Here is a 23,814-nt window from a genome sequence, read left to right as displayed (position 1 = left end):
TCGTCAACGGTTTATGGTAAGATCATGAAATGTGCGAAGGCTTATCGACCACGGTACTGAGATATAGGCTTGACATTCGCAGGGTTAAGCGAAGTAAGGTGTTGGAAATTAAAGGAACATCTCTCCCTCTTGGGGCACTGCCTTTGTCCCGTTTACAAGCCGGGTCGGCTCCTCGTGATCGGTTTCGCTATTTGCTTCTATCAAATGTCTGCTCTAGATGCAGCCACGAGGCTTTTAAATCCCCATCTGGCGTATTAAGCACTCATTATTTTGACCGGCCTTTTGGTCACTTACCATCAACTTCGATGTTCAGACCAATCTTGGCAAGTGAATTCTCATTAGCACGAATTGCGTGACGATACCATCGAAAACACCTTTCTCACAATTGCATTGCATATCCGTTGCAGGTATCCTCATTTCGGATATGATCAAGGCCTGTTACGCCACTAGTCCAACGCAACATCTTCGTGGCCATTACCACAAGACGCCATTGATTACCTTTTATATTCGGCCAACACTCAACAAATTGCGGTAAATATTAAATTTGAGACGTTCGTTGTATGAGGTCCATCATACCATTTTTGGACAAGTTGCTCGAGATCATTTTTGCTATAAGACACTAAGAAAACATTATCTGCATAAAGCAGTGTGTAGGACGCTACACGTTTGATTACCTGTGTGACAGTGTCCATAAAAAAACAAAGAGGAGTGATGAGAAGCTGCCTTCTTGATGAACACCGACAGGCAAACGAAGTGGTTTTGATACACCTTCGAACTTTACTTTTCGGATTGTGATAGAACAGTTGGATTGAGCGCACGAGTTCTCCTGGCACTAAGTGTTTGTCGTAGAGCATACCAGATGAGTTCGTGGTGGCTCAAAGTCAACCGCTTCCTCCAGATCCAGAAATGCAATGTAAAGACGGCGACGCTTCTCACGGTTTTTCTCCATGAGTAATCGTACAGCGTGTATTGCGTTAGTAGTTTCGCAGTCCTTGACAAACCCGGTTCGATTTACAGTTATTTGAACGATTTCGCGAATATGGTTGTCAAAAATGCATTCAAAAATCTTCATGGTATGGGACAGTAACCGGATAGGAGGGTAATTGGAGCATTCTGCTGGACTATCTTTCTTTTTCGATATTGGAACTGTGGTGCTTTTTTGCCAGTCGGATGGTATTGTACCTTCCTGAATATCCCGATTGAAGAGCCACAATGTTGAGCCCCAGATCTTCGCTTTCCAGAGCTCAGATGCTTTTACCGATTTCATTCATTTTATCGCGTGCTCGACTTCAATCGATGGGTTTTAAGTGCACTTTTTGTCTAATTAATGCACAAAATTAAAACGTCACGCAAATACTGCTTGGTTAATACAAAATTTAGCATTTTCAGTACAATAAAGATCAAGGTTTTGGCATGAAACTCAAAGCGACATACATTGAATCACTGAAACCGTGAAAATCACCTCCCACTATGAATCACTCAAACCAGTTGGAACCACCTTTCGGGAACTCATCGAACTAATTTGAACACCCAATAATTCTTAAAAATCGACTAGAAATCCGCTTTAAGTTCACCCCAGAAGCACAAAATTTTGCACTATTATACGTCATCATCATAAAGCCCAACACTGGAAAGTTTGCTAGAAATCCTAATACTATTTCAAAGTTATAAAGGTCACTTATATAAAATAATAAATAACAAATTGATTTATTTCTTGTAAAAAAAAAATAAATATAATCGGGCACAAATTGGAAACAGTAGTCACGTAATTTATGATAACTCTAGATACATACAGTATCACAGAGATTACGAGTATCATTTCAGTTAAGGGTTTTGATAGAGATGAACATGTGCAAAGTTAGTGGCTCTTATCGTTCGTTTGCGTCATAGTATGGCTATGCTTCAAACGAACAACTAGGGTATAAAAATGGACCATATTCTGTAATCATCACATTGAGATATTCCGGTAGATAACAAAATGTAAACATAGAACTATACCATTATGAATAGCACTAACGAACTTAATAACATAGCAAATAGCTGTGCTCATGTATACATATATATATAACTGCACATAGACTGGACAATTACCTTGAGTAAGCCCATGTGTGGAAACAATTCCCAGCTCAGATGATGCCCTTCGCCTCCTTTATAGATCCGAGAAGCCGTGACGGTATTTGGTCCCATGCCATCACCTACAAACAAAATCACGTTCCTGGCTCGCCTCGAGTTCTGTTGGACGGAAAGAGCGGCTTTAAGCTCTTTAATTCCCATATCGAACCACACTTTTTGCTGCTCTGGCAAATCCTTCTCCAAGAAGTCCACTGTATGCACCACTTCGTTCTCCATTTCGTAGGCAACCAGTAATGAGACACAGATTAAAGTAATTATGACGGCCAAGAGAGCTACACACGCCACAAAAATTCTTGAAGTAATGAATTCGACCAACCCTCCGCATTTACGTTTGGGACCGAGGCTTTCTGATGATAGGTGCCCATCGCTGAGGACTCGCTGACGAACATACGTATCCTCCAGTTGAATGCTATCGTCCCCTTTGTGAAAACTTAACCGACGATTCGTCGACATTGTGGCGCAGATCGTCTAAAGTTTCCTTACGATTGGCTATTACTGTCGAACCCTGAAAAATGAGGTGTATTTTATGCATTCATTCAATCATTTTGAACAAGATTACGATAAAATTGTCTTGGGATAAAATGAGATTAGATTATACGGTGGAATTCTCGCTATTTGGATGGTTTACCTGAAACGTGCGAGTATGGTAGTTAATTGCCGGCTAGATAAAGGGGATTCACGAGCTTGCTTGTACCCCGATAGTAAATTACACGAGAAATCAGAAGCAATGTGGTCGTATGCTATGATTCCATCAAATCATAGGAGAATGACGCAGCAGGGGATACGATGCGGCATCATCATAAAATACTATGTCATTGTTTATGAAAAGTGAAATTGAACTTCGATTTTGTTGTGTTGTCATTATGCGTGATCAGTTTATGTCAAACATATTACGTTAATAGAAAGTTATCACCAGTCGGTGTTTGATTTCTAGCCTTTTGTAAAATTCCGTTGAATGTTCATATTTTGAGGGTTTTGCAAGTATTGAACATTCTCAAATAAACTATCCATTTACGCTTTTCCAGTCCTCCGTGGCGCAGGCGCTAAATGGTATCGCGTTATCTGAAGGAACGAATGACACCAGAAGATACCCTTAAGAAGGCTCAGAAAGATGTAAACCTTTAACATTGGAGCTAGGAAAGCCGTGAGCAGCGAAGGTCAGCCCGCAAGAAATCCAAAACCGAACCCAAGAGAAAGAAATCCCGAGTAGGTCAGTGGTAAAGATAGGAGCCAAAAGGCCCGCTGTAAGCTACGGTAGCACAGTCAAGGGCATTCGACTGGCCATACTGCCGATGACATTTCCGAGGCAAATACCCATATGTGATGAGTAGGAAATTATCGAAGACCTTGTCATTAGTAAATGTGAAAGGGAGTGTGTATTCATCGGGATACGCCATCCATGAGGTCTTATACTGGCGGACTGGGTGACGGATATGGCGGAATGGTTTAGAATTATAGCACAGCAGAATTGTTGACACGTGTTGATGAAGGAATTTATGGTTCTCCTAATTGCTTGAAATAAAGATCTCCAACCACGTTTATAGAGAGCCTTCAGAGGCAAGGTGGATGAAAAAGGTAAACTTCTCACGATCAGGATAGATGAACGATCCTAAGCAGCAATTGGACGACAAAACTGCCTAATCAACTATAGATTTGGCAACAAATATGTACATGTGTACAGGGAGAAGCTTAAAAAAAGACACTTCAGAAGAGAAATTGGGTGGGAAAATCCACTGAGATCCCTGAAGGAATCGCGGAGGCCATAGAGGCGGAAAGAGCAGGACCAAACAGAGAAGTGGACCTGCTGTCTGGATCTTATAGGGCTCAAGGCGAACAGCGATATGCAGGAAAGCGCCATGTAGAACGAAAAAGATGACACTCCGACAATGGAGAAGAGATCTAAACACTAATGGAGCCAATGATCAGCACTAAGATAATCCAGGTAAACCTCCCCCATGCAAGAGCGACATCCAAGGACAACATAGGAAAAGTGCTGGCTTAGGAGCCCTGGGTGTACCGAGGGCATATTCGCGGTCTGCAAGAAGGAAAGGAAAAGCTTGCAGCATTCTTAAATGCAATTGAAAATATATATGACTTTGATAGTTCCTGACTGGGGATCTTGTGGTAGTCCAAACTCTACTGGAGCCCGGAGGGGGAGAACTCGGGAGGCAGCCGTGGCATCGGGCTACTTCCCAGGAGACAACATCCTGATCCCAGTAGAGTTAGTTGCTAGACGACTGAAGTTCTCTGAGAAGAAAACGCTACCATTTCCCCTCGGCTGCGATGCCAACACTCAGCACGAAGTCTGGGGAAGCAGCGGCACTTATCGAAGATGTGAGTACCTTATTGAATTTATTCTTAGCAATAAGTTAGAATTATACAACATGGGAACACTCCAGCATTCGTGATTAGCACTAGGTAGATGGTACTAGAGATTGCTCTAGGGAATACTCTGATGTACAGCCTGGTCAATAATTGGCGGATATCGGATGGGTCCCCTATGCCAAACCACAGTATAATCAGATTCGAAATTGAGAACTCCGGAATAAAAAGAAAAGTAAAGTATCACACGAGAGCAGTTTGGGACTCCTATGCAAGGCACTTGAGAAATGACATGGCTGGAACTGGCAACAGTGGTGGAAAACTTCAGCAAACTGATCATTGATGCTAAGACACTCATCAAGGGATGTACCCTGGTGGAGCAGGAACCTAACCAGAATGAGAACAGAGATTCGAAAACTCTTTAATCGGGCAAAATAAAGCGAAGGCTGACCGGGATACAAAAACGCAGAAGCATCCAGCCTGGATAAAAAACTATATCCAAAATAGGACAATATCTTGTCTGTCTGAAGAAGGAAGATGGGCAGTTACGGAGAATGAGGAGGACAGGGTACATCTGCTTTTCAGAGCTCATTTCCGTCATACCCAACGGCGGAAAGTGACAACATTCTACCTGATGTCCCAACAACGAACAGAAAGGGAGAAAAGGAGAACTGGAAACTAGCAAAAGGGGTGGGGGAGGGGGGCGCATTACTCCGGAGAGGTCTAGAAATCATCTTAGAGTCTCTTCTAAGGGTGGTAAGGGGCAACAAAGTTTCGGGATATGTATCAACGGCATTGAGACCGGCAAAAGTAGTCTTCATTCTGAAAGGGGTTAGAAAGGATCCTTTTCGCCCTAAATCTTTCAGACCAATTTGCCTAATATCGTTCGTACTCAAAACGGTGGAAAAGTCAGAGACAACTATATCAGAATTAACGTTCTAATACGTCATTCCCTATATCCATGTAACAAGTACAATTTCTATCGTCATGAACACTATTCATGGTTGCCCATAGGGTGGGGTACTATCACGGCTTAAGCAGAATATGGCAGCTGATGAACTCCTAGGAGAGTTAACAAATCCTGAAATACAGGTCCAGAGTTACATTAACGCTATTGTTTTAACCTGTAGGGGCAAATATAAGGATACCTAACGTGACAGAATCCAAACTGGACCAAGAATTCCTAGTACCTGGTGTCGGAGGGGGCGGGGGCTGTTCATCAATCCAGCCAAAGTCATCAGAGTACCATTCGCTAGGAAATGTATGGGGACATGGCCAACGATATCTTTGGAAGTCCTTCTGGGATTAACTCCCCTCCATTCAGAATAATACACCACAATACTAATTATGATCCACTTCGTCGAGCGGCCAATTTCACCTACCTATCTACTCTAATCCTTTATCAAATAATATAACGTTAAGAGCTTTTTAATCTTCTTGTCGAGAGGTCTCATCTTTACTAAATGTTGATGAAAATATTGAGAACCTGTCGCACATTATCAATGTATAGATCAATAACCTTACCAATTGATTCAATTAATAATATTGCACTTTGGATTTAAAAAAATGAGTTTTGCCAATATTCAATATCGTTTTCACCATGTAGGTCTGCACATGGGGAATAAATTGATCAACATATTGATCGCGTACGATCTCCTCAATAAAACGATCTTCAATATTTAGATTTGCCTGGAGTTTGAACTGTTGGACATCAACCAAAGATACTCCAAATTTATGCAATAATTTTGATAATTCCGGAAAGAAAGTAACAATGTCCACAAATTAAGGATATTACTCACCAGAACACAAAATCTTTCTTAATTGTTTTTCGCTCCCGGTTATCAATGGTGGTTCCACGATATTATACTGTGATTCAGATTAAAGCATCTAGTGCGGCACTGGAACTGTGGAATATTAAAATAAGGGGATATTTACGAATATAGCAGGAACGACTCGACGAAGCAGCAATTAAATCGTTTTGCAACTTTCTTAAGACTGAGGGGTTGCTATCGAGTAGCGTGCTCTACTGCAGACGTATTATGTATTCAAAGATGAGCTAATAGCTTGCACTATAAATGGGAACTACACTTAACTATCACTAGTCACATAATTTCAGTATATTTCATTACAGTTGCACGATTATACCTCATACCTGCACTCAGTCATTTGTGGCGGACATAACAAGTTCTTGGTAATTTAACCAGTGGTAGAAGTCTCATGTTCATTTTGTTTGTTGGATAGATAGGGAAATCACAACTAAAGTTTGGTTAGAAACGGTGTTTCGGAAAATTGGACTTTTCAATTGAATAATTGTGTCTACATCACAGTCGAATTGTGTTACGCGCTGAGTGTAAACTCTCCGTACATAGCTCCAAATATAAGCTAAAGAGTGTTCAGTTTTGAGCTTCGAGTAGGCGTGTATTCACGCTTACTCAGAGAACTAATATGGTTTCTTTTGCTTCAGTTTGTAACAGATGAATAGTTTTTGTTATGTCTTTCAATTCACTGTCTATCACGCGAACTTTTTTCAGAAATGGTAACAAATATTGACACGATTTGGTAAAAACGTTGGAACTGCGAACCCCCTGTATGGGGCAAATCGCATGGGTCTACGTTGAACTTGAGGGGTAGGGGTCCTCACACCTACAAACGGGGACTTTCTTTTTATTCACTGGATGTAGCTATGTAAGGCATTGAATGAAAGGCCCCGATTAGGGGTCCTCGAACCAGGTTTTAATTTTTACACCAGTTGCAAAGTGTAGGGGATCGGTCGTGGTTTTGTTACTACTTAAATTAAAGGGCCATTCTCAGAAATTACCTGATGCAAGAATCTGAAAAAAATCACGATATTGTTTCTATGAGACGTCTAGGTCTCAAAATATCCTCCGATATCTGCCCAAATAAAGTTACTAGTAGTATATTACAGTACCCGGTCGACAATTAGAAAAAAAAGTTTTGACTGATTCTAATTTCTTATAATTTCTAATTTCCAAGCGTTAATAATGACATGACAATCAAGGTCTGTGATCACGTTTCAAACGAAATTTACATAAGATTAGTTATGCATATGTATTCATTGAAAAAATTTATAATACCATAATAGTAATCGTTGGCGCAACTATCCAATTGGATCAGGGAAGTGAAGTGTGTTAGAGCACTACGTTCAATACCATAACAGTGTACTGCAGGAGGCAATGTGATCAGCATTGCGCTCGACCAAGACTTGATTTGACTCATGTACTCCTCATTGACAGCTGAGTCGACTGGTATACGACATCCATGTCTCTGTATTTGGAAAAAGAAACAACTAGGGTCGGACAGAAGATAAACTTTAACAAAACTAAATTGCTCAGTCTGAGTCATCGCTTGGGCAGATCGAAGGCGACGATCAATTTGTATATCTAGAAATCGTGGTTTCTGCCAGCGGTGGCGCCAGATGCTCTCTCGTTGCCTTGTTTAAAATCTGAAAATGTAGTTACCTCAACACAAAAATCGAGTTAAGTCTGTTCTGTGCTAGTGTTCTTTTTGTGTTTTCTATGGAAGTGACCACAACTGTCACTCGAAAGTTGCAAGCCTTCGTGACCTCCTGACTGCGACCTATCACCGGTATACTCTGGCCTGATGTTATTTCAAATAAAGATCTTGGTAGGAACACAGACCTGTCACCCGTACACGATTTGATCAGAAAATGGAGTGGCACTTGACTTGAAATTTTGAAGGATGATTCCTGAGATTATATTCTATCGAATGAGAAAACAAGCACAAATGTGAGTGTGAAAAGTCTCCTTAAACAAAAGTGACAGACCTTTCTTTAGCGATTAAGGTTCACATTCACTTTCTTCCCAACCCGTCCAATTGAAGAGAACCTTTCTTTTACTATTTTTGGTTCAAGGGCTCTTCTCATTGGCTCGTTTCGTTCAGGCAGATGCAAATCATTAGGTGATGAGTTGCCTCTGACCGGAATGAAACTGTTAGTGGCCCCTTTAAAAAGAAACAAATGGAAGAGAGTTTTCGTTTATTGCGTAAAATTATTTGTCCAAAATCACAAACAGTTAGTTCCCAGAACTGCCCCTAACATCAGTACGACGGAGAGCTCAAACAATACAACATGAGGATGACTTTAGTTGTTATATTTGAAACAGCAGGAAGCAGGCAAATACCCTTCTAATTGTTGCACTCAAGATGAGTGCCCTTTTTCGGAATCCCATCTCTCCTTCCATGCCTTGAAAATTATCTTCGGTTCCTAGGATAAACGAATGAGTGGAAATAGGGACGCGAGAAACAGTTCCGCATGGAGACTTTCAGGGTCGGCGGCAGATCACTCACGATGTTGTACGATTGAAAATCATGGCGAAATACTCTTTTTATCTATTGAGCTACTCTAGGAATGCAGAAGCCGTTTGAACTCTATCTGTAGATTCAATACGGCGGAACTACTCTGTGCACCTGGTTACTGTGGCGTAGAGTGAAATGAAATCTCGGATGCTTTAACGAAAGAGGGGTCAATCTCCCTCATGCCGGGACCGGAACCAGCAATTGGAAGTACCAATAGCATTGGCTAAGGTTGTCTTCAAAAACTGGAAACAAGCTTCCCACAATGACCACAATGACTGTCGAAAAGCAGGAGGACTTGCAAGAGTATTGTAGGCATTTTGCCAGGTCATATTTCACTAGCGGGGCATATGTTCAGAATAGGAATTATTCAAGATAATACGTCCTTCTTCCTGTAATGAGGTAGCGGAATCCACGAATGCCCCAGGCATCAGATATTTGGTGCCGATGTTTTCCAGTTGCGACGGGTAGCATCACGCACTAACGGAAATTCCATGATATGTTAACGAATCCGGAATATTCCGTTATATGGGGGTGGCGAGTACAATGGGCGAACACGGCCTGAGAACTCAGAAGCTATAGCTTCTCCCCCACCATGAAGGGTTTCCCACTGCTCAAATTTTTGGGGCCGATACTCTTCGCCCCGGCAAAAAGATGCAGTTTCGACACGTGTAGTAAGTGTTCATTAGAAGATGGTCCCTTTCTAGGTCGATGTCAACAACCCTTTCTGCTGCTTATCATAATGTGGATGTGTGAATTTAATAAGATGCTTGTTGCAGGTCAGTTGAAACCCAACTGACTTTATGACCGGTCTTGTGCTAAAAATAATGTGCTAGCTAGTAACGAGGCGACACATGTACCAATAATCTATGTAAAAAAACTCGATTTTTATAAATAATCGGCCAATTTAAATAAATTTAAAATTAGTAAATATTAAAAAAAAAAACAAAAAAAAATTCTCAGGGATACCTGGAAAATTCTGTGAAGAAGCATTACGCAAAATTTCAGAACGATTGCTACAGTAGATTTTCTAAAGAGCGATTTAAAGTTTCGGACTCACCCACTCACCCGGTATAGAGCAACGGACGTTCAAATAAGCAAAAAATACAAAGAAAAAACTTTAAACTGAGAGCCCGAAGACTAGCAAAAAAGCCAATTTTGAGGAAGACTTTGCTTGAAAAAATGCTCAGTTGGACATTGGAACGACGTGACTGGACTATGGGTGATTGTTCGAATTGTTCTCTGATGACCCGAAATTCATTTTGGGGGGATCTGACAGTTCCTCCCCAATGTCTTAGAACTTCTACTGGTGTAAATAATAAGAATGCAATCATATGGAGCACAATTTTATTCTCCAGCTTCATGATAAACCTGAAAAACACCATTTGAACCTGCATTTTCTTTCACACCTGCAGCGCGAAAACTTTTCTGTCGGGCACTGTACAGTAAAGATGCGTAGAATGCACTGCCTTCCTGACTCGACCTGAAACCAGATGGCCAATTTATTGCCCCGTTTTTTCATTCGAGTTTCATCTCCTATCTTGTGTATATATAAAATAGAAAGATGACTAATAGTTTCATCCAGGCAGAGGCAACTCATGAGACGCTACCTTACCTTTGCCCTGAGAGCAGCGTGACCTGGCAACAGGTGGAAATAGCTCTTTTTTACATAATCGCACATTGCACACTAAATAATATCTAACTTAAAACCGCCAGAACTGTCAAGCCTAAGCCAGGCTAAAGCTAAGTTTGTTTGTTAAGGATATGAGGGATCCTAAGTCCACATCTACTTGTTATTGGATCGGACCAGATCCAGGGCAGCGGTGAGACAGCGTCTGATGAAAGGCCTCTGCCTTGGACGTAACCGTTAGCCATGTTTCCTTCTATTTTTGAATATTCGGGTACTATGCTTAAAACGAGGGGTCCGTGGGCCAAAAAAGTGAGAGTAAGTTGCTCTCCATCTGATCCGCTCCAACATCAAGTAGATGTGAATATAGGATCCTTCATATAAAAAAAAGCAGAAGAATGGTTTACGGGTTATTGAACAGAAACTCAAATTGATGACCCATCCAAAGCATTCCCCGTAACATTCAAGTCCAGGAAAGAGCAGGGAAAATTAGTTTCGCATCTACCAAACTCTTCAGGCCTGTACTTTATGTCCGTAAAAGCTAGATGTTCATACAAACTCCTGAAGTGTTGTGGATATATTCGAACGAAAAATCCTCCAACGACTAAATGAAAATTCACGAAGTTCTAGCACTTAGAAAGACAGCAGGTCATTACTGAAATATGCATGTTTGCGGAAGTCATTAAAGTTAAAAACGAAAATTCCAATTTGATTTTTATATCACTTGATTAAACATTCGCAATACTATTAAGTGGGGCTGGCTTATTTGCACTGACTGTTTTTTAGAAAAACCAAATTTATTCCTTTTAAGTCCGTGAGTGATTTATTGTTCCAAATGTACATTTCAATAGCTGCTTGCTACCTTCATCAGTGGGTTATCCTTCGGCATAAAATTTTGTTAAATTATGAAGGGTTGTGGGACCGGTAAAAAAGGAGCGAATTGGAGAATTCCACTATATGTGATTCAAAATCTGCGTTCAAATTAATCGAAACCAATAAGCTGCAGTAAATAGAACATGCTGAAAGGATGGATTCATACAGAGTACTCAAACGAACATTCAAAGTGAAACACAAGGAAAATGTCCATCCAAAAAACCGAGGAATTTTAGGGAAGATTCTATTGATAGAAGTACTAAGTGAATACTGGGGATTCATAAGCGGAGAATACAGTCACACTATCGAGATAATCGAGCGAAGATGTCACTGGAAAACAAGGCGCGAATTGAATTTCATGCACCGTAATAATGATGTAGCAGTAATAAAAAGTTTACAGGGAAGTATGCACAGGATTCAGGAAGTGCCTCCATGCATCTGCCCGGGATACGTGCATTACTCTTCACCTGGAAATTATCCAGGGCCTACTCCTTTACTAGGACCTCTCATAACACTCCCAATATCCAGAGACAGACTTACAAGAGTTCATGCTGTAGAAGTTTATCGCACTCACGGAATATTACCCAAGCCGTGCTAGCAGACTGCACGATGAAGGGTTCTCATATACGAAATCGCTAGTCCAAAGGATATTAATTTTAGGATTAATAACTGTTTTTGATGGAATCTGCCCCTGACTGGATAAAGCTTTTTTTATATGAGGACAAAGTCAAACAACATTCTAGTCCCGTTTATAGTAAATTTATTGAACTGAAATGAAGAAAAAAGGAATAAAATAAAATATAAACAAATTCTCACGAGTAATATTCATGTTTGTAGTCACTTTGAATTTGGCGAAAATTTCAATCGTACAATAATGGGCTAAATGTGTAAAGAGCAAATCAAGTGTAGGATTTTCAAAACTTGTAAAAGGAATTAGCGAAACTGGAAGTATTATCAGTAATGTATTGCAAGATTTATAATCTAAAGCATTGTGTATCTTTTGACATGTGTTATTTTAGATTTCATCGATATCAATCTCTTCGCCATCATCATCGTCCACAACCTTCTTCGGAGTCGGCTTGACCGTTTCCTTCTTAAGCGGTTCAACGCGAGCTCGTTCATTGTACTCGATCTCAACATCAGAATCGTCCTCGTCCTCGTCAGACTCCTCCTCTTCCGCCTCCTGCAGCCACTGGATGAATGGTTTTGCCTTCTCATGGATCTGAGCTGCTACCTCTTTCGACACGTATTTCTTACTGACCTTTTGCGACCACTCTATCAAAGCTTTTTCCTCAAGGATGTCGCTGTCGTAGAAGAGTTTCAAAATTCCAGCAACCTTGTCCATCAATTTGTTGGCGTGAAGAGCGATGATCTGTTCTAAGCCACCAATCAAATAGCGCTGCCCTTTCAAATTATTGTGAGTGAAACGGAGCAACAAGTTGCGATATTTCCGAACCTCCTGGGTGATGTTGGCCGAGAACAGTAACTCCGCGAGAATAAGCGGCGCTTTCTGAGCAACGTCAAGACGATCAGCCTCAACAGCAAGCTCCTTGTGCACTTGTACATTGTCCAATTGACCGGCGTCTCGTTTCTGTTTTACGGTCTCGTAGAAAATATCCATGCGTTCTTTCTCAGATTTTTCACTGAGCTCAGATATCGTCATACTTTTGGCGCCCTCCGTCAAATCTTGCAAGCGAGCACGAACTGCCTCCTCGGAAACATCAGCAGTCCAATTACCGTCATCATCGTCATCTTCATCCGATTTCTTAGGAATTGCGATGTCAATGTCGGCAGCTGTTTGACCCGAAGCCGAAGTGTCCGCTTCTGAAGTTGCGTTCGACATCGAAGTGTTCGCTGAATCTCCGCCATTTTCAGCTGCACCCTTTTTGGAACGCTTGCTGCGTTTACCTTCAGTCAAAGATGAGCCTTGCGAAGCTGGATCCATGTTTGGAGGATTTTTAAGGATGAAGGTGTTGACCTTGTGATTCACTTCAAGCGGTCCATGGAATCCGCAAGCTTTACATCCTTGAGAAATCGTCCCTTTCTTAGTAGAGACAAGAAGGTCCGTCTCAGGATTGTCGCATTCCGGACACAAGACGAACTTTCGAATGAATCCATCCAGCAAGTCTTGAAGCTTGGCCGCATCATGGGAGCCATTAACAATGAAGCGCTCGTTCTGAAAACAAAGAATACTTTAGAAATGCGCGTTATGCTGCAGAAAGGCTATGAATGAGGAGCTGGTCTAATGAGAGATTTTGGGGGAAATTTCCCTGTTTTCCCTCGAATGAATTTCTTTCAAGTTTTGTGAAGGGTGAATAGGTTTTGAAAATGCGTTTGTAAGGACTTAAATTCTGGGTAGTGAATGATTCGACTTACCTTGTAATCGAATTGTGTCTGGGCTCCCAATTCGCATCCAAAGTACTTGGTAGGATAAGTGGCAGGGCGACCGATGGCTTTCGCCACTTCGGCCATGTTCACGATAACAGTTTTGATACCATTCCCCTTGCCCTCTACCTTGGCGTTGATGCGTGGCATTTTGTACCGGTAGAAGACATCGGTCACATTACGGTTCACATTCACAGTACCCATCTTGAAAATTTAGACAAGTTTTCTCCAGGAAATATAAATTTTGGTCTGTGCTAGGTATGTAGTCTTGCTTTTTCCGATATTAACGATTGGTTCTCAATATCCAACAATCAAATGTTCACAGGACACGACTCTCCGCTATCAGTAAATGCGTTGGCAAGTTTCCAAATCAACGACAACAACTTCTACTCGTTCATGTGCTCTTGCGCAATTTCGACGGCACTTTTAGCTTAATGCATTTGCTCTTTTCTTGTTCCGATACCAAATCGCTGAGGGCGTTAATGGCGTTTGATTGCTTAACGACTTTATTGAAAAATTCATGAAGTTTGTTTTGATTTCTTAAATATTTTTCTACGTAAAAATATCTTGTAGTATATCAGCCTCCCAGAATTCACCGCAAATGGGGATGGTTGCATAGGACCTCGAACGTCCTGAACGCGCCTTCTCTTCGATAGCTGCCAATTGTTTTTATCATAAATATTGATTTTTGGTTTTGTATAAAATGTCAGAAGTGCACACAAAATATCTTTTCTAGTTATTTTCTCAATATGTGTTTGCTTTTCGCCAACTTGGTAATTTTTTTGCGATCTGATTTATCGAATGACAGATTATGGAAAGGATGAAATCTCTCATTAAATTTGAATAATTTGTAAAAGATAACGGGCGCCTAATTGAGTGGTGTCAGTGATTGCCTCACGTTTCCCTAAACGGCTGAAGTTTCCGATGTCTATTACTGGAAAATTTTGAAGTCCTGAAACAATAAATTTCCTTATTAGAGCAGTTTCCTCAACTTTTCTTAGCGGATGCTGATGCAGTCTTAACGTGATAATGAAAATGGGCCAAACGTGGACATCGATTGAAGAGTGTTGTTAAATGAATTTGAGGCAATTTTTTTAGATAGCTGTTGATGTTAAGCCATTAAATCAAATGAAGTTTTAAAAGACAAAAGGCAACTTGATCCCCGATTTAACCTTCAAATAGAGCCAAATTTTTCGCTCGATATTCACTTTATCTTTGTTGTATTTTTCAGTTATGAGAAAGGCAACATAATGACAGGAAAGCTTTTTATAAAATTATATCGGGTTAAGTTATTCCCTCCTGACCAGACGAGTTACTATTATTGGATTAAGTGCAAAGTGCTTGCGTCTTCTTGTAGCAGATGATATTGGTATAGTTTTAGCAACATTAAGGCCCTTCGTAGATATGTTTGTCATATGTCGTTTCATTGCCGGGCGGTTTAAGCTTCATCTTAAAGAAAACGTTTAGGGACTTGGTTGGGTTTTAGGGGTTTTTAAACAAGCTGAAAATGAGAGACCAAAGTGCATTGTTTCTGTTTTATTCTTCGTATTCGTAAAGCGAAATCGTGACAGTAATCAAGGTAAACCCATATACTAAGCGGGACATGGTAGTAACATGCGCCTTGAAGGACTTCAAAAGCAGAACTTCATTAAAGGAAGACCATCCTCTTAGCGTGGTGTGATTGGAAGAGTGTCGTGAGCTCCTACCAAAGAATCAGAATCAATTCGGAACAACATTGTTGGCAATAGGACAATTTGAATGCAACTATCATCCAGAAAGGACAAGACCTCTTCAATCGTAAAGGAATTGTATACCATCACGAAAATATGAGCATACGGATGGACCACCAGGTACGAACGTTTAAAGATGATTTGAATGGACGTGTAATATTTGAGAAAATATTCAGCTGCGTCGTTATCTGGGTACTTTTTAAAAGCTACAGGTACTAAGAGAATAAAAGGAGAACTCAAAAAGGACATTTCTTCGATAATGTATTGTCAGTTGGAATTTACCCTGCACATTCAAATGAGGATCCCTATATTTGTCATTGGCGATAGCAATGGTGCATATCCGAATCCAAAGACAAGTAGAAACTCAAACAGTGCTTTAACCTGACTGTAGCAACGGCAACACCTCCAAAGTACTGGGACCCAGTACTCAGAAGGAAGAATCGTGGAGAACAAGAAAAGTCGTGGACCATCGGCACGTTCTGCAGAGGCGAAAACAAAGAACCGGACATCAACTGAACCGAATATATTAAAATAAGACACACACTTTTGCTTTCGGATAGAACGGCCCTTAGCCCGCCATCTACTTAATGGCGGGGCGTCGTAGTCGTAAGTAAATGGTTGCAAACCTGGCGAATCCGAGAATGTAATTCATATCTTTGGGTTTTGAACTAAACATAGACGAAACAAAAAAAATACGTAGCCGCTCTAGGGGCAGAGGCGCGAGGCAGCTTCTGAGGAGACCGTTTCCGCCAAAACATTTTTAAGCGAAATTAAGCCAGGAGGAATAGTGACGAAGCGGATGAACTTTGTAAACAAGTATATGTTCAATGAAGCAAATTGGAGAAACCGCCGTATAGATAATTTATGGAGACTTTACTTTCCATAGAGAAGACCTTGGCTTGGCTAATGATGGTGCCGCGGTCGAGCGTGGTTGATACTACTGAATCCGATGCTCAATCGGTAGAACAGTGAGAAGGAGCGATCCCGCGAGTATTCCCATAATACAGTGCTCGATACTCCATGTAAGCTATGATAGCTGATGGACTGATAAGTCGCGGAAAAAGCCGACTATGCTTTGTCGAGGAAAGAGTGTCCTTTAATGGAGAATATTATATGGGAAAATATCCTTCCAGTATTTGCCAAATGCTTCAATAATGTCACATCGATTTATGGATAGAGAGGGAGTAATTTTGATGCAGAACGGAGTTTGACTGCACATAGCTTTGTCGAAATAATTTATGGGCACTTTGCGAATGTTTGGGCAAATTAGCCTAGAAACATTTCTGATATAAACCTGCTAGAACGAGAGTGCTTTTACAGAGTCCCAACCCAAAAATAGGTAGCAGGTAGGTAGCACAAATGGCAATGTGCTTTTCTACTCCAGAAAGTCAAATGGCAGCAGACGCGAGTGTGCTGTCGGATTGTTACTGACAGCCACAACAAGACGCGGTCTCTTGATTTGAGAGCCCGTTTTTGGCAGGATTTTGTAAAATTTCGGTCCAAGGTAAGGAATATCACAATTATATAAGGACCTCCGATACAGTGGAGAAGAATGTTTCTATAAGCAGTTAAATGCAATTCAGGAGAGGCTTCCTAAAGGTGACATTGTGATCTTGATAGATGATCTGAATATCAACATGGGCTCCGACAAATCCTTGCTCGAACAAGTAATGAGGATTTCTGCAGCTTCTACTGGCTCGTTATTGATGGCACATTGTTCGAGCATAGAACGTGCCATAAGTTCAGCTGGGTTTCAGTTGACCGACACCGTACAAGCAGACCACTTTGTGATCAGCAGTAGATTTTGGAGAGTGGTCTCATGGATGTGCGTAACAAGAAAAGCTCTGTCATTGACCTCAAAACAGATTACTGTCTTTTGGTCGCTTACGTTCGTTGAAAAGCTGTGACCAGTCAACTTCAACATCAACCGTTTGTATCATCCAGCATGACAACTGGACCTTGTAAATTCGCTCTCGATTTGAGAGTAGAATTGGACTGAAGACAAACACTAACAAAACCAAGGCTCTCAATCTAACGGACCATCGCATTCTCTCCATTTTTATTAATGGGCAGAGCATCGAAGGGGTTGATCAATTTGTATATCTAGGAAGTGTGATTTACGCCGTTGGTGGCACTGAACCGGATGTCGCTCGACGCACTAACAGCACAGCACTGTCACTCGAAAGCTTCAAGCATTCGTGGGAACTTGTCTGCGACGTATCATCGTAGGACGCTGGCGTGATACTATTTCGAACAAAGAACTTCGTCGGTGCACAGGCCAGCTACCTGGAGGAATTGATCAGAGGATATCAGGAGAACTTGGCGCAGTACATTGGGAGCGTAGAGTTTTCCTGTGGGAGTTGAAGCGCATTTCAGCAAACGGTGTACGAGGACGCAAAGGCGTGGTAGACGCGTTTTACCCGATCGAGGGGTAAATGGCAAAAACTCCTTGAATGGGGCAACGTTAAATTTAGATGAGGCGGTAAATCATCAGTCATGAAGCTTGCCGAAAGAAGTTAAAAGATTTCCGAACAAAAGGGAAAATAAAATATATCATTGATTGACCTTAGCTCTTCATAGAAATAAATGAATTTAGAAAACATACAAAAAAACGCGATTAGTTTTTACTCAACCTGATATTTGAATACCCAAGATGTGATGGATGGGTACGCGGACTAGGCGTTTCGTTGACGAAACTCAGTAGTCGTCACATTAGCAAAATAGCTCTCGTCAATAATGGAAATTAAATTGCGAATAGCAAAAAAAGCTTCGGAAAAATTCATGGGATCTACCTAAAAAAAAAAATAATGTTTCCGTGGGAGTTGCGAAGTCTGTAAAGAAGATACAATACCAGAAAGACCCTGGACCTTCTATAATGATGGAAACATTTACCATAAGCAGTAAATTGTACACTTTTCTATCGCTTGCTAATTGTGCAAATATTTGCTCATGAATTGAATTTAGAAAAATCGTCTGTGCACTTGATTACAGATATTTGGGATTTGACATAATTCCAACAATTTTGACATATGCCCAAAAGCTGAGATTGATATGATGCACTGACTTCGCTTAAACTCCTGCTTTTCATAAAAAGATCATCACTGAGTGTTTTTTTTTTTTATATGTGACATCGGGATGGAACCAGGTTTCTATTTCAAAAAGTGAACCACTGAAATATTAAAAAATTCGATCGAAAATCAGAGTCATTCTGATTTTTGTGTTGTCAATCAAGGAGCGGGAGTGCGAAAATGTGTGGGACATTGGGACGTGTTGGAGATGACAAAATGTAAAATGCTGAAGCAGCCCATAAGCCTGACATCTGCATATTTCCACGGTTGTTATGAAAAGAAGCAGGGGCAAGTGTGTTACATCAAGTGGGAAGCAGTTGAAAGGAGAAAACGTTAAGGTTGAACTACATTCGCATTATTTATTGAACAAACATCATATTTAAAGAAAATTTACTACTTCAGGGAATAGATATCTAATCCGTAGTTTTGATAAGCTAAATTCCAAGGCAGTAGTCGTACACTATATACATACAACGAAAATCTCAAAATTCATACCCAATTATGCCACATGGAACATTTCATTTGAAGCCAGGGAAAGGATAAGATTAAGTCGTTTTGTTTTTATCAAAATGATTGGGAATTATCACAAATGGTCATATTTTATCTAGCGGCTATTACGTTCAGAAAATGTGTTTGCCTCATCCTTTACTGCCATTTTCACTATTCAATTGGTTAGTTTTGGCAGGATTAAATGATTTGGGGAACGGAAAATTGTGATTTTGTTGCTTTTTGACACTATTTACGGTAAAAGATAGAGTAGTTATCCCATGGAGAAATTTTCTTCAAGCAACGGGACACCCTGTATAATATAATCCTAATCCGTTGAAAACAAATTTGTCGGGACGATTGGGGGAAAGTGTTAAAGCTCATTAGGCTCCACCACGAAGAGCAGATCATTAGAAAAAATAATGAAATACATGAGACGTCGCATTGCTTCTTCTGCAGAATCTTCTAGGATCGGTCTTGTCGCGACTACTGGATGTCTTCTAAAGCTAATGAAAAATAGACAGTTGGTATATGTTTTGAGCATTGCTTCACTATGATTCCTCAAGTTTCAATATGAACGAATTGAAAACAGCTTCACACAATCAATATTTTTTCATTACGTCTACCTCCATATTCTCTTTCGAGTCGATTATATCGAAAGAGAGTCAACTGCGATGATGGCCTACTTAATGCAAGCAAATAAGTCTAAACAGCACAGAAGCGAACACAAACATCCTTGCTGGCATTGGGATTCGAACTCGGGACATGATCAAGACGTTATTCCATCGGTTAAGTAAACTGGGATGGCTATTAATTATATTAACGTGCAACTAATTGATAATTCCAAAATTGATAAAGTGCAACATAAAATATTTCTGATATTGCATCTAATTTTAATTATAAGCAATTTTGCATATTGTGAGTAGGATTTCAGGTTAACAAGTGGATTTCATATAAAAGGTGGAACAGAAAAACCACTTCAGGAATTACAACTTCCATGGTTCATGGGAGACTCAACCGCCGGCCACCATGGGATAGTGAATAACATTACACGGCGTAGCCAATAATGGGATTTCCGCACTTTCTTAATGTGTGACCTATTCATTGCCACTTCCGTCTTCTGATCAAAATTTATTAGGCCAGCGTTGTCAATAGCTTTCGAGTAATAGTGGCGGTCACTTTGCATGTGCTATTTCCATATAGTAGCACAGAAGGCTCAAATTCATGTTGATGTTGAGATAACTGCATTTCCAGATTTTACATAAACTAGCATTGTTCATGCGTCGTGCGCGCTGTCGCGAAACAACGATTCTTTGATAGACAAATTGTTCGACGTCTTTTTATTCTATCCTATCAACCTTGCAAAGCAGGTTAATCGGAGATCTAAACTCTAATTGTATGGGGACCCAGAGATGTGCTCGCCTGATCTCTGACGATTAAGCTTTCGAAGTGTTCCTTGATGCGTTCAACTATGGCATTCGAGATGGATGTTCTTTTCTGGAATCGAAATGATTATCCCTTGCTTCCACTATCTGGAATTCATAGGATTTCCGTATAAGCGAAATTAGCAACGTTGCAGAGATTGCAGGTGCCGCGATGAACAATTCCGCGGAAACGCCGTAAAACCAGATGTCTTAATCGTGCGACGTGCAAATGAAGGCGAGCAAACATTAGAGGGTGATGTCTTTCGAGCCCGATGGCGAACCAGTTAGGAATTGGGTTAATTATTATTTCAGTGGATCTGAACAGTTCACCGCATTTCAGATTTATTTGATAGTTCTATTTTTGTGGTTGACAATAGTCAATTTTAAAACCTACTTTGTGCATCCTCAACTCACTACATCATTTTACATTGGCTTCGCAACCGCTTCTCTGCATGTAAAAATCGGGTTATATACCAATCATATGATACCCAAAACTAGTGACCTTCTTGACGGATCCAAATGCAAACCGCCACTGTGATTGACGTTTTGCTCCCCAGTCATTTCGCGGCTACTTTATACGAATTTTTACCAACAGTCAACAAAAATTCATTGCTCACATCACTACCATACCGTAATAGTTTTTAAAATAGGACCCGGTATAACGTATTTGGAGGATATCAAACGTCTTCTGAAAGTTATTTGCCGGAATGCTGCCGAGAGTCCTTGGTAAAGTAGTTTGGCTGTTTGAGAGAACATTTGAATTTTCTCTAATGCATTTCAAAACGTCTGCTGAAATTTGCAAACAATTTCCACACAGTTTTCTCATTGCAAAATTTTCTGCGATGATGGTTTCAACAGTATCGTTAGAGCGTTTAATCCGAAACTAATCAGACAAAGTGATAACCAGCGATTAGGGTCTCGAAGCTGGTTCACTTCAGTCATATTTTCGATAACCCTTTATGCTGATGGGTAACCGGCGCATTCGTTATCCTAGGTCTGCTTAATCATATCAAAGGTTTGCTTAGCTTACTTGAAAGCAGGTTCTTTGCCTCCATTTTGGCGCCAAGTTTTTTTTTAGGTTTCTAAATTTGGTCGCTCGCCCATATAATAAAACAATTAGGAAGTAAGACTACGTTATCAAGAGCATCTATTTCTCGATTTTGGGAGACATTTTTAAATGTCTTCTTGCAAGTTGACATGAAAATTATTTTAACCAGAGGTGTCAACAATGTCGACTCATACTCAATTTTGTTAAGTAGTGAAACCAAGTTTAGATTGAAGCGGGATTAATAAATACGTAGCTCATTCATTAGACTCAAAAAATATGATTTGAGGGCCATTTGTTTGCTTTGAAATAAAATTCTAAAGCAGAATACCAATTGTGAGGAGTGTTGACGAGACAAAATGTAATCGAACTTTGAATAAAAATGAGCAAGATTTTTTTATCTCTTGAAACAAAGTGGTCATCCTGGGTTTTCTTCTATGCCACCATGCCCTGCATCGGATTCCGACAAAGTGTGAACTGTTGAGAAACTTTGCTTCCAATTAGTTGTAATAATAATAATCGGTGGCAAGCAATCCATATTGGATCAGTGCCTTGAAGTGTTTTAGAGCACTTCATGCAAAACCGTAACGGTACACTATAGGACCCTATAGGAGGCAATACGATCACACATGTCACATTCACAGTTCAGCCGACTTATCCGACATCCAGTCAAGATGACAAATCCTTCTGCCGCCAGCGATTGAACCGTAACCTTCCGCTACAACCCCGCGCTCTAACCACTTCAGCCATGCGGGCTCATTTAGTTGTAGATTATGATAAATTCAATTTAAATTGAATGATTTTTAAATGCACGTGGAATCGGTAATGGCTTCTTTCGGTACTGGTGGTGGTACCGATTCCATTTTCTGATTATTTTAACTCAACTCCAAAAAATAACCATTTTCAAATACCTCCTATTGATGTCAACTGTACGAAAAAGAATTATGAATAAATGTACCCTCAATTCATCTCTAATTATGGAAAGTAATTTGAAAAACAGTAATTTGATTATAGCTTGCCATCCATTTCGATAAAAAAAATCTACTTTCTCGTTGGCATCTTCAATTATGCAGTATTGAAGGATTCTCATTTTAGGAGAGTGGTAACATAATCAATTTAGCGTTGCTATTCAAGTCCTCTGCATAGATTTCAATTCCAAAGGCAATTATCAGATAGTTAACATCCGGGTAATGATTTGCGGCATAACAGTTAAACTCCACCTTTCCGTTAAACCGTTAAATTTCCCCAATCACTCACCTCTGTAAACATGCTTCGGACAACTCTGTGATAAACTGATTCAAGCAGTTAAGATAGAAAGCCCCCGTCAGATCAGTTGGCTCGACCATTAAACTTGGGAATACTATGTCGTACCGACGTCGAATAAGAAACGATTGGATAAATAGCAAGTGCGGAAACCAGTTAGATTCTCAAATTGTTTGGTTTTCCGATCTCGGTAACTTTCGTTAACGCTGGTAACCAAAGTGCTATATAGCCAATATCCTATAAACTTAGCAATAACAATTAATATATGAATTGTAAAATTGGTTTTTCTATAATGCAATATTTTTTTGAAAATTGCCAATGCTAAAAATAAATTTGTAATGCCGAAAAACAAACATAAAGTCTATGTGACCTTGGATAAAAAATTAATTGATATTCATAGTGTACTTGATGACTTTTCGGTGAAAAAATCAATTGTTGAGTTTTTTTGCCTCAATTTGATATACTCAAGAAATTGGGCTTTATATTTCTGTTCTTTTAATCACTTCATTGCCCGGCGTTCTACAGGAGTTGGGCTCTTGTGTGCGCGGATTGCTCAGGTCAGTTTTAATTTAACTCCTGGTCAGAATCTCTTATCCTGCTAGCTAAATGGAGCCTATGAGGTAAAAATTGCAAATTTGCCTTAAAATTTTAATAGTATAGTAGTAAGTAAGAACTAACTTTTTTTCAATGCCTTTTTTGGGATTGACATGAGTACTCTCCCTGGTCTGCGGTTTGCCACAAAATGATTTTCTAGAAATCTTTCTAGAAATTTCACTATTGATCCAATTTTTCAGAAATATGAAAAACGCTAGGGCGACAGCGAAATAGACGAAATCGCTAGACGGACCATTCTTGACAACACAACATTTTACCTCGTACTGCCTATACTGCTAAAAAATAACAATGTGTTAGGGAAACGAGATGTGGACGAATAGCCAAATCAATGCTTTCGAACGTCCGAGTCCTCAGGAGAATCTTGGCCCCCATAAGGGTGGATGAGATACAACAGTGAGTTATACTTATTATACGACGAACCAGAAACTCCTATCTGTATTGAGATTCGAAAAATCCCAGGCGACTAGGTGGAAAGTTGGATACCCCAAAACAAAGGGGGGACTTCATGAAC

At 40.2% G+C, this 23,814-nt stretch overlaps 2 protein-coding genes across 3 annotated transcripts in view; both read right to left on the bottom strand.

Moving 5' to 3' along the window:
* Positions 1-23,814, bottom strand: part of LOC119656179 (alkaline phosphatase) — a 53,855-nt gene that overhangs the window by 6,000 nt on the left and 24,041 nt on the right. Inside the window, exons 1-2 of one of the 2 annotated variants that reach the window (XM_038062528.1) lie at positions 6,255-6,457; positions 2,092-2,638 (exon numbers count right to left, since the gene is read on the bottom strand). In XM_038062528.1, the coding sequence (XP_037918456.1) occupies positions 2,092-2,586 (495 nt within the window). In that variant the 5' untranslated portion in view covers positions 2,587-2,638; positions 6,255-6,457. Of the gene's footprint in view, positions 1-2,091; positions 2,639-6,254; positions 6,458-23,814 lie in introns of those variants that run through there. The other variant, XM_038062529.1, reaches the window with a different exon arrangement.
* Positions 12,031-22,816, bottom strand: LOC119656180 (eukaryotic translation initiation factor 5). Its single transcript, XM_038062530.1, has 3 exons — positions 22,683-22,816; positions 13,664-14,624; positions 12,031-13,463 (listed from the first exon to the last, which is right to left on the bottom strand). The coding sequence occupies exons 2-3, from the start codon at positions 13,874-13,876 to the stop codon at positions 12,303-12,305; spliced, it is 1,374 nt and encodes a 457-aa protein (XP_037918458.1). The 5' UTR covers positions 13,877-14,624; positions 22,683-22,816; the 3' UTR covers positions 12,031-12,302.

Source organism: Hermetia illucens, chromosome 4 (assembly GCF_905115235.1).
Source record: "Hermetia illucens chromosome 4, iHerIll2.2.curated.20191125, whole genome shotgun sequence".
NCBI lineage: Eukaryota > Metazoa > Arthropoda > Insecta > Diptera > Stratiomyidae > Hermetia > Hermetia illucens.
The sequence above is the reverse complement of the archived record's forward strand: the minus strand, read 5'-3'. Positions and strand labels throughout refer to the sequence as shown.